Genomic DNA, 17,831 nt, shown 5'->3' with positions numbered 1-17,831 from the left:
CCCTTCACTACCCGAAGGAGTCTCAGAGCGGCTTACACTTTCCTTTCCCTTCCCCTCCCCACCACAGACACCCCTGTGAGGTAGGTGGGGCTGAGAGAGCTTTTTTAAGGACTGCTCTTGAGAGAACAGCTCCAAGAGAACTTGTGATTGACCCAAGGTCACACCAGCAGCTGCACATGGAGGAGTGGGGAATCAAACCCAATTCTTCCAGATTAGAGTCCACACTTCTAACCAGTACACCAAACTGGCTCTCAAATGCTGCCCTGAGCTCCTCGGAAGCAGAGTGGGATGGAAATACGTAATAAAATAACAAAGCATAGGCAGTGATTACTGGAGGAACTTAACCTGTATTGTCTGTACTGTGGGCATGAAGAAGAAGAAGAGATTGGATTTATACCCCTCCCTTCACTACCCAAAGGTGTCTTATAGCTTGAGAAGCAACATCTCTAACTCTAGACAAAAGTTCTCCCAAGCTTTGACTTCAGCCCTTTTGGGAGAACTTTTGTGTAGAGTTAGAGATGTTGCTTCTCAAGCTATAAGAAAATTCATGAGTATGCAGCTTTTTGTTGCTTGAGGAACTCCATACTTGGCATTGATTGGCACAATTTCTGGTCAGAGGAAGACATATTGTCGAAACGGCAGCAGTAATCCAGAGACCACCGTCCCGCCTTTTCGCTTCTGTTGCTATTGCGTTATCTTCAGTAATTAATGTTTTGTATAGCATCTTTAGATAAAAAAACTGGATCACGCTAACCATTTGTTCTGGTTGCTTCTTTTGAGGTGGATCTGTCAGACTGTGCTAACGTAACTGTGTTCCTGGCACCTAGCGTGGTAAGTACAATGTTCTTCCTGGGACCGGCGTAGGAAGGGCCAGATATTCCCGCGTTTCAGCCAGATTCCTAGAGGTGGAACTGATTAGTCCAGCGGGACATGCTGGAGTGGTAGCAAGAGTAACCCAGGCTTGTACTCGCCTGGTCACCTATGGCGAGGAAGAAGGCTCCCCAGGCGACCAGAGAGGGAAGCTTTGCTGAGCTTGATTCTGGTTTTCTTTTAAGCCATATACACAGCAGGCAAGCTGGGGGAAGTGTTTGGGGGGCTTAGTAGATTTGTGCTAGGCAAAGTTGAAGGCTGCCGGAAAAGAGGAAGACCCAACATTAGATGGATTGAGTTGGTCAAGGAAGCCACAAAGGCCCACAGTTTGCAAGACCTGAGCAAGGGTGTTAACAGGAGGACGTTTTGGAGGCCGTTAAAAATCATAGGGTCACTCCCTGGCAAGTAATTGGAAGGGAGACCTCCAACGAATACCAGGGCCGGGACGCGGAAGCAGGTTACCAAGCCACCTCTCTGGAACGTCCAAACCCCAAGAGGAGTTGCAAGAAGCCGCCATGACTTCCAGGCATGCAAGTACACACACAAAACCCACAAAAAAAGCCCCATGGGGTTGTAGTGTGGTTGCAGGGTTCACGCGATGCAAAGACGACAGGACACAAACGGCTGCTGAAGCTGTCTGAAGTTTCTCACTCCCCAGCGTTTTATTTTAATGCACCTTTCTTCCCCCTTCTCCCTCCCTCTTCCTCCGTAAGGGAAAGTTACAGGCATACGAGCATAGAATGGAGTGTGTGTGTGTGTGCGCGCAAGCTCTCTGTTATCTCTCTCGCAACTGCCAAGGCCAGATTGACTGCATCAGTTAGGCAGTCACCAGGCTTCTCATGCTGTTAGTACGCACATATATTTCAGTTCCCAATTTCCAGCCAGGAGAACAGCCAGGAGTACAATGGATCCATCTGCACTGCTCTCCTACAGTGGGGTCACTCTAAGTTGGAAGTGACTTGACAGCAGTTCACGTGCACAGACGCACGCACAGATTTATTCAAAAACCCAGGGTTAAAAGTCCGTTTTTGGAATGCCAGCTACGTTGCGTTTGACTGACTGCAGGATGTGCCCCTACTGGTACTGGGTACAGTCGTGGGGAAAGCAGAGGGAGAGAACTTTTTCTTCTTTCCCCCCAATGCCACAACGTGGCGCCCGATGGCTTGTATCAAAATATCTGTGCACGGAAGGCGCATGATGTTTCCCCCGTCCTCCTGCAGCCCCTTCCGACTACCGGAAGGATCATTCCTGAAGTCACTGGACCTGCACGGAGGAGTGGGGAAGAGGGCGAGCAAGAAGGGACGAGGCGATGAAGGCGCCCCCGCACCTGGGCAGAGCTGTGCTTGCGGTCGAGGCAGAAAGAGTCCTTAATCTGCTGAGATTCTACAACCCCAGGAACGAACTTGCCTTGAGTGAGAAGGGGCCGCAGGAGTGAAGAGAAACACTGGAGAACACTAGAAAAAAAGTTTTTAGTCCAGTGGCACCTTTAAGACCAACATGTTTTAATTCTGTGCCTGCACACGAAAGCTTACACCCAGAATTAAACTTTGCTGGTCTTAAAGGTGCCGCTGGACTCAGACTTTGTTCTGTGGCTTCAGACCAACACGGCTACCCCCCACCTGAACCTCTCTATCTATATATAAGTCTTGGGAAAGTCTGTTCCACTGTATCTGAGGAAGTGTGCATGCACACGAAGGTTTATACCCCGAATTAAACTTTGCTGGCCTTAAAGGTGCCGCTGGACTCAGACTTTGTTCTGTGGCTTCAGACCAACACGGCTACCCCCCACCTGAACCTCTCTATCTATATATAAGTCTTGGGAAAGTCTGTTCCACTGTATCTGAGGAAGTGTGCATGCACACGAAGGTTTATACCCAGAATTCTATGAGAATTTTTTTTTAATGGTCTGAGCACTCTCGTAAAATGCTATTGAGGTCCTTCTAAAATATATCTGGATTTATTATACGTTATCACTTTAGTAATAGTAGAATAATTGGAAAATCACAAGAAAGTGACAAGGATGATCCTGCTGACAGATTAATAGACGGCATTGTGAGATATGTATCTGCACTTACAGTTTGTATTAATGTTTAAACAGCAATCTTGTTTATGTATACTTCACATATCTTTTAATAAAATTAATTTTTTTAAAAAAAGAAGAGCCCAGAGGGTGGGCACATGCAACAAGCCCCGCCCCCTGCTCCCAGCAGCCCTCAGTCAGAGCAAGAAGCAGCCAGGTAAGCTGCAGAGGCCCCGCCCCCTCCGTCCCCCTGGTCCAAAACAGTCCAGTGGCACCTTTAAGACCAGGTTTTATTCAGGCACAAGCTCTCCCTCCTCTGTGAGGACAGATCTGCACGTTCCCTCCCCCCCAAAAAGCTAGCAATCCAAAACAGTCCAGTGGAGCCTGAGTGGTGGGTGTTGCCTTCTGACACACTTCCGGTGATGTCAGGGGGTGTGGCCTATGCAAATGAGTTATGTGAATGAGTTGTGCGAATGAGCTCCTGCGCCTCTTTTCCTACGAAAGGACCCCTGAAAACAGGTGAGGCCCAATGGAGCTCTTCTAACGTTCTCCTTAAGACACAGGCATGAGCACTCCTTTCACAGCTCTTCTCATCCCCTCCTCAATGTGTTGGTTCATCCCTGCAGGCAGGACCTGTTTTACTTTCTACGTTCTGTACCGCGCCTGGGGATTTTAAGGATTGTATAGAGGCCAACCACCACCAACGTAACCAGTGGTTTTAAAGGAAGGAGGACAAAAGGCAGGCCCTGAGTAACCCAGTTCCTTTTATCTGTTTCCCAGCTGCAGCTTCTGGAAAGGAAACTGCTCACCGAACTTCCGGAGGAGGCCCGGGTGGTAGCCGGGCGCTACCCACTCCCCAACTGGACGCCCACAAGCACAGCTGGGGACGGGCCGAACCAAGCCTGGGCGTATGATCTCAAGGCCGTACGCCGAGCCCGGCAGGACAAGCCAGAAAGAAGCTCGGTTTGAGAGCGGAGACCAAAGCTGACGGCCGCCCCTTTACCCACTAAGGAAGGTAGGCCTTTTTCTGTCAGCTTAAAACACCATGAAGTGTTGATTGCAAAGGCAGCAGAGAGGAATGACGTGGCAGGCAGAAATCACACCATCTGGTCTTCCCCCGGTCAGGATCCTCACTAGCTGAGGATGCCGATTCTGGATCTTCCCTTGATCCTTTGCAAAAAAAAAAAAAAATGGGGCAGGCTAATTGATTGGTTTTCATGCCTGCATTTTGTTTTAATCTAATTGTCCTAAGCCAGTTTGGTGTAGTGGTTAAGAGCACGGATGCTGATCTGCTGCGGGTGTGGCCTTGGGTCAGTCACACGTTCTCTCGGAGCTGTTCTCTCAGGAGCAGTCCTCGAAAGAGCTCTCTCAGCCCCACCTACCTCACAGGCAGTGTTGCCTGTAAGCTGAGTTAGTGTGAGCTAGCTCACCGTTTTTTAGCTTCCAGCTCAAACATTTTTATCTTAGCTCAGGAAGGATGGCTCCAGAGCAACGTATTTTTCGGACCATAAGACGCACCTGACCTTAAGACGCACCTAGTTTTTAAAGGAGGAAAACAGGGAAAAAAATATTCTAAACCTTCGGTCCATAAGACGCACTCACTTTTCCTCCCACTTTTTTTGGAAGAAAAAGTGAGTCTTGTGGTCCAAAAAATACGGTAATTGATGTAGTAGCCAAATCACTCGCTCACCACTTTAATGCCAGTAGCTCACAAAGTAGAATTTTTGCTCACAAGATTGCACAGTTTAGAGGGAACATTGCACAGGGTGTCTGTTGTGGGGAGGGGAAGGGGAAGGAGACTGTAAGCCACTCTGAGACTCGGTCGGGTAGTGAAGGGCGGGGTATAAGTCCAATCTCTTATCTTCTCTTCTGTTTGCAATGAGCTCTTCCCAAAACAGGTGGTACCTTGGGAAGCTTCATGTTAGGTCTGATTATCACTGAGGCGGGGCCTCTCTATGCGGCCTGTCCCGTTACAGACTGTGGCAGTGGGGGCAGAGGGGGAGGGGGTCATGATCCTTCGTACAAAAAGCTATCCCTGCATACAGAAAGCAAGCATGTCAGGGATCGGGCTAGAACCGTTCTGCCTGACGAGCTAACTTTCTAGGTGGCAAGGAATGTGTGAGTAGAGGCCTTCCCAGTTGTTCATTCCATCTGATGGGTGGGTGGGGTGCCTCTGTTGTCATGGCAGTGGGGTCAGTCTCATCACCTTTCTTTGTTTTGTTGACCTCCCATTTCTTGGATTTGGAGCCACGCAATCAATGCTCCCTCCCTAGAAATACTAGCCAGTTTGGTGTCGTGGTTAAGTGCGTGGACTCTAATCTGGGAGAACCGGGTTTGATTCCCCACTCCTCCACTTGCACCTGCTGGATGACCTTGGGACAAGCCGTCGTTCTGATAAGAGCTGTTCTTGAAAAAAGAGCCATTACTGTCAGAGCTCTCTCAGCCCCACCTACCTCACAGGGTGTCTGTTGTGGGGAGGGGGAGGGAGAGGAGTTTGCGAGCCCCTCTGAGACACCTTTGGGTAGTGAAGGGCGGGGTATAGATCCAATCTCTTCTTCTTCTTCTTCTCTTCTCAGCTGTTCTCTCAGGAGCAGTCCTCGAAAGAGCTCTCTCAGCCCCACCTACCTCCCAGGGTGTCTGTTGTGGGGAGGGGAAGGGAAAAGAGATTGTAAGCCGCCCTGAGACTCTGAGTGAAGGGCGGGGTATAAATCCAGTCTCTTCTCTTCTTCTCTACTACTCTCTGTGGTGTGTCATTAACAGGCTGAGAAGGGACTCAATGAACCAAGTCCAGTGCCTCTGAATTATCCTATATGCTTTCACTGTGTGCTGCTTGTTAGAAGAGAAGGCCTAGACCGCTGGTTCCCAAAGGGGGCGCTGGAACGATCCAGGTGGGCGGTAGGAGCCTTGGGTGCAATTGGGGGGTGTTGAATAAAAATAAGGGGGCCGTGGAAGCATAAAGAAAGAAAAGTCCAGGACCTATCCAAAGCAGCCTTTTCCTGCCTTCTCCTGGTCTTCCCTGGGATCGGGGTGGTGGTGGGGGGTGGAGGTGGAGAGGGAGCCAATCACAGCCATGCATTTGCAAATATAAGACTGGTGTTGCTGCTGGGCTGTTGTGCGGTGGCTGCTGCTGGCCTCTGGCTTCAGGCCAACAACATCTTTCTTCACTTGCAACAACATCTTTCTTTACCATGTGCAAATCTGTCACTGCATCTTTTTGTCCACTTCTTGAAGGTAGATTTCCAGGGGGGCGCTGAGGTTTTTTTTTTTTTTCCTGAAAAGAGGGCGGTAGGGCCAAATAAGTTTGGGAAGTTCTGGCCTAGACCCTGTCTCAAGCCTCAGCCTGGGGGTGGGGGGTGGGTGTTTGCAAACAAGTCAGTGAAACAGACAGGCGGACTGTGGGTTCCCGCTCGCTCGCACATCTCTCTTTCTCTTCTCTCGCACACATCCACCATGGAGGCTGGGTGCCTCTGCATCCAAACCCATCCAAGGTAGTTGTGATTAGTTCTGCCTCTGAAGCTTCACTATCTAGAATGTAGCTCCTAAAGGAAAGGACTGTTATTCGCCTTGAAACCGACAAAGCGGCTCTGTGTAACTAGCACACCGAGACCAAAGGGCTGCTACTGCGTGTAGCCAAGGTGCACTCTGCTAACGTTTGAGACGGGATACTGGACTGACTAACCGGTGACTCCCAACCCTTCTCGTGGCACGGTGGCGATGCTCTCACTGGGCCAGAAATTCATTTTAAAAGGAGCAGAAAAGGCTGTGGGTCCCGAGATGCTGAATTGTGTGCTAAAACATTGGTTTACTGTGCTTCTGTGATGCAGTAGTGAAGAGCCAGAGTCCAGTGGCACCTTCGAGATTTAACTGTTGGGTGTTACAAGTTAAAACACTTCAGTATTTTCAGGGTTAATGATGTTTGTTAAGTCACATGTTTGTTTGTAACCAATCTGTTTAGACAATAGGATGCCCAGGAACTTTGGAGCTAGTTTGCTACTCTGATTGGAAACCAAGGTGTCAAGTATTAGCATTTTATGGCTTCTCTTCCCGTCTTTGTGTTCTTTGTTCTGACTGCAGAAGGAGACGCCATTCCGGCTCTTTCCGTTTGACCTTTAGCTTGTAAGGATGTAGGCATATAAGTTCTTTGTTATTTTCATATCCTGTGTACCTTTTCCCATGTTAGGTTTATAGTAAACTTTTATATTTTAAAACACACCATGGACTCAGTCTCTTAATACTCTGCTGATTTACTTTAAAAGAATCCCTACAAAATATGTGGTAGGGGAGGAGCTTTTGTGCGTCGCGGCTCACTTCTTCAGATACAGCGAGGACGGGAGTCCGTCGTTCCTATTTATTGGAAAGTGGAGTGATTTCAGATGCCGAATGACAACAGCAGGCAAATGACAGTAGCAGGTGAATAATGTCATTCGGCGTCTGAAAACACGAAAGCTCCTCCCCTGCCACATATTTTGTTAGTCTCGAAGGGGCTCCCGGACTCTGGCTCTTTTCTACCGCTACAGACAGACTCACACGGCGACCCATCTTGTGTGATGCAGTAGCTGAAACCACGCGGTGTTGCGTGCGGGATTGCTTTAAAGAGCCACGGACACCAAACACTGCTTTGGAATCCAGGGCCAGGGCCGAAATTTCGGCAGTAAATGACAGTGGAGTAGGTTGTGGAGAGATGGCGGTACAGAGAGCATGTGAGAACACGGCTTCAACGTGGAACTGAAGAGCCAATGTGGGCTAACATACAGAACATTATCTTTATAGTAGGAAGGGCTTCCCTTGCTCGAAAGCCAGTCGAGTCCGACTCTAGGGATGCGGTGCTCATCTCCGTTTCCAAACCGAAGAGCCAGCGCTGTCCGAAGACGTTTCCGTGGTCATGTGGCCAGACGCCGAGGCGCACAGAACGCTGTGACCCACCGAAGTGGGTACCTATTTATCTACTTGCAATGTCTTGCTTTCGAACTGCTAGGTTGGCAGGAGCTGGGGCCAGAGACGGGAGCTCACTCCGTCATGCGGCACACTCGGGCCTCGAACTGCCAAACTCAAATCCCTACTGACCCACGAAGCTCAGCAAGTGATGATGTGGTTTCTCACCTAACCTCCCTTGCAGGGACGTTGTGAAGATTAAATTGGGGGGGGGGGGTTTGGACAGCATCCTGAGCTCTTTGGAGGAAGGGTGTGTTGTTGTTGTTTTACGAACAATTGAAAATCGGTTTTCTCGAGCCACTTCAGTGTCCAAGCCTGACGAGCTCCGACGTCACTATCTGGCAAGCAAAGCAGTCTTGTCCTCTGGTCTGGATGTTCTTGGATGCCCCTTCCTGTATCTTTGTGATGCAGACGCTACATTTCATTGCTCGGATTCCTCCTGGGTTTCGAAATCGGCGGGGCGTCGGCGGATCCCGCACTCAGTGCTCGGGGCCCGTCTGTTCCCAGGAGGTTCCTCAGCCTCACAATCTCTTGCTTGTATCTGCAGCAAGAACAAGACAAAACGACCTGTGGTTCAAGCCAGTCACACTTCATAGAATCATAGAGTTGGAAGGGTCATCTAGTCTCACCCCCCCACTTATAGCCTAGCCGTTGACCTAACAACACAGGTGCCCAAGACTGGCTTTCACAAGCCCCCAGAAAAATGGAAAGCTGAGGGAGAAACCAGTGAGCAGATACAAGATCAGTCATTCTGGTGGCAGACTTGGGGGCTGTCTCAGCAATGCATTGCCCAGGTTGGGGGCAGACGCCTGCTCCTGGGGAGGAAAGCGATGGCGAACCTAAACAGCATGATAAAAAGTAGAGACATCACCCTGCCAACAAAAGTCCGCATGGTCAAAGCAATGGTATTCCCAGTAGTCATGTATGGCTGCGAGAGTTGGACTATAAGGAAGGCCGAGCGCCGAAGAATAGATTCTTTTGAACTATGGTGCTGGAGAAGACTCTTGAGAGTCCCTTGGACTGCAAAAAGATCAAATCAGTCAATCCTAAAAGAAATCAACCCTGACTGTTCCCTGGAAGGCCAGATAATGAAACTGAAGCTCAAATACTTTGGCCACCCAATGAGAAGGGAGCCCTCACTGGAGAAGAAGACCCTGATGCTGGGAAAGACTGAAGGTCAAAGAAGACGGGGATGGCAAAGGAGGAGATGGTTGGACAGTGTCATCGATGCAACGGACATGGAATTGAGCCAACTTCAGAGGACGGCAGAAGACAGGAGGGCCTGGCGAGATCTTGTCCATGGGGTCGTGAAGAGTCGGACTCGACTGTGCGACTGAACAACAACAAGTCGGCACTAGCATGGGATTGGCTCCCCAGGTCTCCCCCGGCTCCCTGGAAACTTCTAGGCCAGGGGTGTCAAACATAAAGCCCACAGGCCCGCCCAGGTCTCTTATGCGGTCTGCGAACAACTAGTGCAAGGGAGGGAATAGGAGACTGTTTGGGAGGGGAGTGGGCAGAGCCACTCTGATTGTGGCTTCAGCATGGCAGAGCAACCTCATCTGCCACAGTCTAGCGGTGTGGGAGCGTCTGCCCAGTGCTGCACTGCTGGATCTCCAGTCTGCCCATACGGGTTTTCTTCTGTACCTCCCTCCCAGCCCAGGGGGCCTTGTAGTGGGGATACACCAGAGCTTACCAGCCGCTGTCCTTTGTACAGTTTCTACCTCCGCTACCTGGCGTTACGTTTTATGGCACACGCGGCCCAGCCCGACAAAATGACATTTGTCTTAGATCCGGCCCTCATAACAGATGAGCTTGACACCTCCGTTCTAGGCTGTGATATTTGCCTCTAACTGCCAGGGGCTCTCTCCGACCATGTGGAGTTGCAGATAGCCACATTGGACCAAAGCAAAAAAAAGAGAGAGAGAGCGAGAGAGAGGGGAGGGGAGTTGCATGGCTTTTAGACTCCCCCTTCAACCAGTGGCCTGCGCTCCATTTAGACATGACGCGGGCGCAGGATGGGGGAAGCTGAGCATCCAGCCGTGTCCGTGCCCGGCGTGTCGCTTGAAAAGCTCTCGAATGCAGTGTTCCCTCTAAGCTGAGTTAATGTGAGCTAGGTCACAGTTTTTTAGCCTCTGGCTCACACATTTTTGTCTCAGCTCAGGAAGGGATGGCTCCAGAGCAACCTAATTTATGCAGTAGCTAAATCACTTGCTCACAACTTTTAATGCCAGTAGCTCACAAAGTAGAATTTTTGCTCACAAGACTCCACAGCTTAGAGGGAGGCATTGCTCGGATGCTACACTTGCCATCTTGGCAAGCCAGCATGACGCCCATCTGCGCTCTGGACCGGCGCTGTGCCAACAGTGCAGCGGTAGCAGCAAAGGACTCGCTTTGGAGAAGACTGGACCTGTGCTAAGTCACTCAGAGATGTTCTTGCCCGCCGGTGCCAGCGCCACACTGAAACTGGGCCCCGAAAGGAACAAGAGGAGGGAAAGCCTTTCCAGGAGGCGGCCGGATCTCGTATCCGCAGCCACCTTCAGGGAGGAGGGAGGAGGGCGCTCACCTCACGAGGTGCTTATCCACGTACTCCTGCAGTTCGGCCACCTGCTCCTCCGCCACCAGGGCCCGCGCCAACAGCTGGCTCCTCTCCCTCTCCAGATCTTCCTGTGCGAAGGCGAACAGAGAGGCAGGAAGGAGGGGAGGTTGTCAACCCATCATCATCATCATCATCAAAAAAAAAAAATCATGTCTGACCTTATTGGTTTTAATGTTGTAAGTTGCCATGAGACCCTTCGGGTGAGTGGCAACTAAAAGATCTAATAAACAAATGGTTTTGAAGGGAAGGTGGGTGCAACATTGACTTCTGCAGTTGGCTGGGAGCATGCCGCCTCTGGATTGGGGAAGCCTCGAATACCATTAGGAGTTTGGCCATCTGCTTTTTGTCTCATCAACAGAACAGGAGCATCTTCTTCGTGGTCTCTGTGCTACACACCAATGGGATAGATCTAATAAACACTGGATCGATCGGTGCTGTAGCAAGCTCTTTTAACGGATTTTCGCGCCCAGTCCCCAGGGCATGCGCAGGAACCCCACCATGCATGCCCAGAGGGGACGGGCGCGGACATCCCGCCAGCTCTGGATTTGGGAAGTCTGGAATACCATTAGGAACTTGGCGATCTGCTTTTTGTCTCATCAACAGAACAGGAGCTTCTTCATGGTGGGATCCAGCACGCCCTGCAGGTCTAGATTCCGGCCTGGCCATTCACACCTTTGTGTATTTTTAACAGCGATGCTTGAAAAGCGTGCCCTGCGTTCACTGATGTGTGGTCCATCTGCAATTTGTGCTTCTGTAATCTGCAGTTTACCCTTCTCCCACCCCTAAATTTGGTTGATACTAAATAGAGCTCCTAGTTTGATAGATTCAGGTGGGTAGCCTTGTCGGTCTGAAGCCGCAGAACAAAATTTGAGTCCAGCGGCACCTTTAAGACCAACAAAGTTTTATTCCAGGTATAAGCTTTTGTGTGCAGGCACACTTCAGATACAGTGAAGCAGAATTTCCTCAACCATTACATATAGGAAGGGCCAAGTAAGAGTCAAGGCAGAGACAGCAACAAACATGGAAAAAGCTCGTAATTTCCATGTCTGTTTCCGTCTCTGCCTTGACTCTAATTGGTCCTTCCCGGCCGTAACCCCTCCCCTTCCTATATGTAATGGTCGAGGAAATTCCGTTTCACTGTATCTGAGGAAGTGTGCGTGCAATCAAAAGCTTATACCTTGAATACAACTTTGTTGGTCTTAAAGGTGCCGCTGGACTCGAACTCTGTTCTGATATCTTGATGTTCATTCAGGAGACAGGCTTGGTTAAAACACAAAACAAAAAACCAGACACTCGCAAAAGTCTCGTGAAGATGCTCTCAGCCCGAGCGTTTTACCTGCACGGTGTGCGTGAACTCTCGAAGCTGTTTCCTGAGCTCTGCCCAGCCCTCCTCGTTCAGCAAGCTGGGAAAGAAAGGCGTCTGGATCAATCCCCTCCATCCATCAGCCCCCAAGGTGTACTTGACCAAGGAGGCCTTTCAGTCCACAAAAGCTTCTGCTGTCATTTAAAAAGGTAAAGGTCTCCCTTGCTCGAAAGCCCGTCGAATCCGACTCTAGGGTTGCGGTGCTCATCTCCGTTTCCAAGCCGAAGAGCCAGCGCTGTCCGAAGACGTTTCCGTGGTCATGTGGCCGGCATGACTCAACACCAAGGCGCACGGAACGCTGCTCCCTTCCCACCGAAGCTGTACCTATTTATCTACTTGCAATTTCTTGCTTTCGAACTACTAGGTTGGCAGGAGCTGGGGCCAGAGACGGGAGCAGGTCCGGAGATGCAGCTTGGGAATCAGAAGCGTAAAGAGCTCAAGCGGGGTAAACAATAACCGTGCGAAGCTATGTACATCAGGGAACCACAGTTACAAATACATGATCAGTCGTCAGGCTAAGGTCCGATCCTGACACCGTCTCACAAACAACAAGCACTGGCTTCACGTTTTAAAGATCTCGGGCCTGGAGAGCCCTTCCCTCCCTTCAGAAACATTCCAAATGGGCTTCAGCTGGGCGAGCTCAGGACACAAACTAAGGTCAAGAAACAAAGGTAGCTTCCGCATTTTGGGGTGGTCTCCCCGTCGCTGGTGTGGCTGCATATGAAGCACAGAAGCGATGGGGCTTTCGCATGGCCGGTTTCCCCGCAGTTTTCCTGCCCAAATCCCCCCAAAGTGGCCACCAGAGCCTTTTCAGCCCTAATCCCTCCGAAGTGGCCACCAGAGCCTTTTCAGCCCTAAAGAAGCCAGGCTAGCGGTGACGAGGGGCAGGGCCTTTTCTGTGATGGCTCACTGGTGGAACGAGCTCCCGGAGGAGATCAGGGCCCTGCGGGACCTTTTTTTACAGTTCGGCAGGTCCTGCAAGACAGAGCTCTTCCGCCAGGCTTTTAAATAGGAGCCGCCACCCCTACTGTTGCCATCAAGGATTCCATTGAACTTCTGGAACCTAGGACTGGCCCAGATGCATCCCCAGGCCTCTATCGGCTCGAGGGAGGATGACCGGACGGACGACGTGGATTTAGATCTTGAGAGCACGCCATCTAATCTTTCAGCACTGGGAGCACTTTATTGCTAACCGTTATTTTTTATGTAATATGAATGAGTATGTATTTTAGGTCGTTTTAACATTTTTATGGTTATGCCGATTAGGTACATTGTACCGCTCTTGTTAGCCACCCTGAGCCTGTTCGCAGGATGGGCGGGGTATTAATATAATAAATAAATCATTTTTAAAAATTAATTAATTTTGATTAAAATATTGATATACTGTTAGATCAAGGTGGGTCGCCATGTTGGTCTGTCTGTAGCAGTACCAAAGAGCAAGCGTCCAGGAGCACCTTAAAGGCTAACAAAATTGATGGGAGGGGAGGTGCTTTTGTGAGTCACTGGCTCACTTCTTCAGATATGGCTAGAACGTGAGTCCATCTGTCCTTATATCTCCTCTCCAGTATAAGGACAGATGGACTAAAATGTGAGTCCATCTGTCCTTATATCTCAGAGAGCGGAGTGAATTCTGAAGAAGAAGAAATTGGATTTATACCCCGCCCTTCACTACCCAAGGGAGTCTCAGAGCGGCTTACAAACTCCTTTCCCTCCCCCTCCCCACAACAGACACCCTGTGAGGTCGGTGGGTCTGAGAGAGCTCTGACAGAAACTGCTCTTTTTCAAGAAGAAGAGAAAAAAACCCCGGGTTCACCGCCGTTGCGTCTGATCGCCGTAGTGGCGTGTCAAACTGCGATGGTGCAAATAGCCTCACCTCCCCCCGCGTTATCTGGTATGTGTGACCGTAGCCTCAGACTTGTTATCTTAATATTTGTTGTTAAAAAATATACAGCATTTAGCTTAGGCTATTAGGTTAGATTCTCATGTCTGTATTCCTCCTGGGTCTTGGCTACGGGTCTTTCACATTGCCTGCTGTGTGATCCTTCAACTGGAGAAGCTGGGGATTGAACGCAGGGCCTCCTGCATGCCAAACGGAGCCAGTTTGGTGTAGTGGTTGAGTGCGCGGACTTGGGAGAACCGGGTTTGATTCCCCACTCCTCCACTTGCACCTGGCTGGATGACCTTGGGCAAGCCGTAGTTCTGATAAGAGCTGTTCTTGAAAAAGAGGCGTTTCTGTCAAGAGCTCTCTCAGCCCCACCAACCTCACAGGGTGTCTGTTGTGGGGAGGGGAAGGGAAAGGAGTTTGTAAGCCGCTCTGAGACTCCTTTGGGTAGTGAAGGGCAGGCTATAAATCCAATCTCTTCTTCTTCTTCTATATCAAAGTGACAGAATGAGCTGAATTTTGGAGTATCCCTTGTTAGGTATGCTGGTGTGACCTTGGGTCAGTCGCAAGTTCTCTCAAGGGCAGTTCTTGAAAGAGCTCTCTCAGCCCCACCAACCTCACAGGGTGTCTGTTGTGGGGAGGGGAAGGGAAAGGAGTTTGTAAGCCGCTCTGAGACTCCTTTGGGTAGTGAAGGGCAGGGTATAAATCCAGTCTCTTCTTCTTCGTCGTCTTCTTCCTCTGCCACTGAGCTGCAGCTCAGCCTCTGTGAAGTGTGGCCTGAGACTTCTGATTGTGAATTTTAGTCCTGAGCACAGACTTCCCTTCCGCTGGGCTGCAGTGGCTGAAAATATCCCGTCCAGGGAGGCCCACCCAATCCATTTATTCCCATCTAACACACCCAGAAAAGAGTTCTTCCAATCAAGGCACTTTGGCCAGTGGGAAACGGAGGAAAGCCTTCCCGGAATGTCAACTCTGGCCTTGAAAAAAGAGGAAAACGAACCCCCCCTCTCTCTGTGCTTCTGGGCAAATCCACACTCTTTTGCGCCGCGGTGCCTCGATCCGTGGGGATAGGTGATTTAATTGCGACAAAGAATGTCGGGCGGCTGTGGGAAAGTTCTTCCTGGTCTGCCCGGGGACTGTTTTCAGCAGAATATAGGTCACATTTGAGGTTTGGAGGGAATTCTGGCTCTATAGAACGGATGGTATGAATTGAGGAATGTATTGTCTTGCGGCTGGAGGTACGTGGGACGCGGAGGACGCGTTGGGGCTGCAAGAGCGCCCTCTAGGGGTGTGTGAGAGCCATTAAACCCCAGAGAAAGAGGAGCCGTATTTTTTCACAGCTACTTGACACTGCTTGCGGTTTATTGTAAGGGGAGTAGATGGGACCAGTGTTCCCTCTAAGCTGAGTGAGTGTGAGCTGGCTTACAGTCTTTTAGCCTCCAGCTCGCACATTTTTGCCTTAGCTCAGGAAGGAGGGCAAGCTGATTGATGCGGCAGCCAAATTGCCTGCTCACAACTTTAATGCCAGTCGCTCACAAAGTAGATTTTTTTTGCTCACAAGACTCCACAGCTTGCGATGCTTCCGCTACGATGTGGAGTCTTGCTTTGTGAGAGACTGGCATTAAAGTTGCGAGTGAGCGATTTGGCTGCGGCATAAATTACGTTTGCTCTGGAGCCATCCCTTCCTGAGCGAAGGCAAAACTGTGTGAGCCGGAGGCTAAAAAAACCGTGAGCTGGCTCACACTAACTCAGCTTAGGGGGAACACTGGCTTAGAGGGAGCATTGGATGGGACCCACCCCACCCACATCTATATCTTTTGTCCTATGCTTCCCCCAGGGAGGTCAGGGGGGTGTAGCCAGTTTGGTGTAGTGGTTAAGTGCGCGGACTCTAATCTGGGAGAACCAGGTTTGATCCCCCACTCCTCCACTTGCCCCTGGCTGGATGACCTGGGGCAAGCCGTAGTTCTGATAAGAGCTGTTCTTGAAAAAGAGCCGTTTCTGTCAGAGCTCTCTCAGCCCCACTGACCTCCCAGGGTATCTGTTGTGGGGAGGGGAAGGGAAAGGAGTTTGTGAGCCACTCTGCGACTCCTTCGGGTAGTGAAGGGCAGGGTATCAATCCAATGTCTTCTTCTTCTTCTTCTACATTGTACATCCCCCTTCCAGAGTTTAATCCCCCACAACAACCCTGTGTGAAGATTAGGTTTAGGGTTGTTAATCTCCAGGTGGGGCCCAGAGATCTCCTGGAATGAGAACTGAACTCCAGAAGGCAGTTCCCCTGAAGGAAGCGGCTGCTTTGGAGGGCGGACTCTATGATATTATACCACTCTTAAGTTCCCTCTTAGCTGCGGTGGCTCAAGTGGTTAAGACGCTGAACTGCAGGCTGTGGTAGGTCGGTAGTTCAGCAGTTCGAGACTCAAGTGTGCCGCATGATGGAGTGAGCTCCCGTCTCTAGTTCCAGCTCCTGCCAGCCTAGCAGATCCCAAGCAAGAAATTGCAAGTAGGTAAATAGGTACCACTTTGGTGGGAAGGTCACAGCGTTCCGTGCGCTTCGGTGGGAAGGGAACAGCGTTCCGTGCGCCTTGGTGTTTAGTCATGCCGGCCACATGACCATGGAAACGTCTTCGGACAGCGCTGGCTCTTCGGCTTTGAAACGGAGATGAGCACTGCGACCCTAGCTTTCGAGCAAGGGAACCTTTACCTTTAAGTTCCCTCTCCTCCCCAAGCTCCACCACCAAATCTCCAGGAATTTCCCAGCCCGGAGGTGGCAACCCAGTTAGGCTGGGACAGTGGGACCGGTCACCCAGTGTGTTTTGTAGCAGCGTGGGGCTTTGGACCTCGGGCCCCACGGATCCTAGTCTGATGCTCCGACCGCCGCATGGCACTGTTTCACATCCAGTAACAACAGGTACTCACTGTGGAGGCGAAGTCCCGGCACTGTTTTCACTGAACTTGACCTGCATGGAGAGAAATAGAAAGGTCTGAGGCATTCGAGCAAAGGTGTCTGGAAGCTCCTCTTGTAAGGAGATAGAAGACCAGAGATAAGGTGGGGTTGAGGGAGCTCTTGACAGAAACAGCTCTTTTTCAAGAAGAAGAAGAGAGAAGAGTGGATTTATACCCCGCCCTTCACTACCCAAAGGTGTCTCAGAGCGGCTGACAATCTCCTTTCCCTTCCCCTCCCCACCACAGACACCCTTATGAGGTCGGTGGGGCTGCTCTTTTTCAAGGACAGCTCTTATCAGAACTACGGCTTGCCCAAGGTCATCCAGCCAGGTGCACGTGGAGGAGGAGTGGGGAATCAAACCCAGTGCTCCCAGATTAGAGTCCACGCACTTAACCACTCCACACCAAACTGGCTCTACAGGGACATAAGAGACGCCAATGTAGGATGAGGCCAAAGGCCCACCCAGTCCAAGGACAAAAAAGAGAAAAGGGGAAAAAAACTGAACCTAAAATCTAGACTCCAGAAGCTTTTTAGGTTCTGGATTCTAGATTTCAAAAATACCAGGGGACACCAGGAGGTCCACCAGTGGGGCCAGGACACTAGAAGCCCTCCCACTGTCGCCCCCCCCCAAGCACCAAGAAGACAGAGCATCCCTTGCCCCAGACATAAGAACATAAGAGACGCCAATGTTGGATCAGGCCAAAGGCCTATCTAGTCCAACACTTTGTCACACAGTGGCCAAAACCACCAGGTGCCATCAGGAGGTCCACCAGTGGGGCCAGGACATTAGAAGCCCTCCCACCATTGACCCCCCCCCCAAGAACCAAGAAGACAGAGCATCACTTGCCCCAGAGCCCCTATCTATACCTTGTGGCTAAGAGCCACTGATGGACCTCTGCTCCATATGCTTATCTAATTCCCTTTTGAAGCTGTCCATGCTTGTAGCTGCCACCACTTCCTGTGGCAGTGAATTCCACGTGTCAATCACTCTTTGGGTGAAGAAGTACTTCCTTTTATCCGTTCTAACCCGACCGCTCAGCAATTTGGTCTGATCCGACAGGGCTGTAAGCAGCTCTTTGGAGAGCCTGTTTGGTGTAGTGGTTAAGAGCACGGACTCTAATCTAGGAGAAGAGGGTCTGATTCCCCACTCCTCCACCTGCAGCTGCTGGTGTGACCCTGGGTCAGTCACAAGCTCTCTCGGAGCTGTTCTCTCAAGGGCAGTTCTCA

General features: G+C 50.6%; 2 protein-coding genes across 2 annotated transcripts in view; one reads left to right on the top strand and one right to left on the bottom strand.

The window, feature by feature from the left end:
* Window positions 1-17,831, top strand: part of FAM173A (family with sequence similarity 173 member A) — a 27,392-nt gene that overhangs the window by 4,770 nt on the left and 4,791 nt on the right. Inside the window, exons 4-5 of the mRNA XM_015413661.1 lie at window positions 781-831; window positions 3,671-3,905. Of these exons, the coding sequence (XP_015269147.1) occupies window positions 781-831; window positions 3,671-3,859 (240 nt within the window). The 3' untranslated portion in view covers window positions 3,860-3,905. The remainder of the gene's footprint in view (window positions 1-780; window positions 832-3,670; window positions 3,906-17,831) is intronic.
* The window catches only part of CCDC78 (coiled-coil domain containing 78), a 39,436-nt gene continuing 29,841 nt past the window's right edge, over window positions 8,237-17,831 (bottom strand). Inside the window, exons 12-14 of the mRNA XM_015413570.1 lie at window positions 11,755-11,821; window positions 10,386-10,486; window positions 8,237-8,363 (exon numbers count right to left, since the gene is read on the bottom strand). Coding sequence (XP_015269056.1) covers window positions 8,237-8,363; window positions 10,386-10,486; window positions 11,755-11,821 — 295 coding nt within the window. The remainder of the gene's footprint in view (window positions 8,364-10,385; window positions 10,487-11,754; window positions 11,822-17,831) is intronic.

Source organism: Gekko japonicus, unplaced genomic scaffold (genome assembly GCF_001447785.1).
Source record: "Gekko japonicus isolate JY-2015 unplaced genomic scaffold, Gekko_japonicus_V1.1 scaffold1098, whole genome shotgun sequence".
NCBI lineage: Eukaryota > Metazoa > Chordata > Lepidosauria > Squamata > Gekkonidae > Gekko > Gekko japonicus.
Note: the sequence above shows the minus strand (reverse complement) of the source record. Positions and strands in the feature narration are given on the sequence as shown.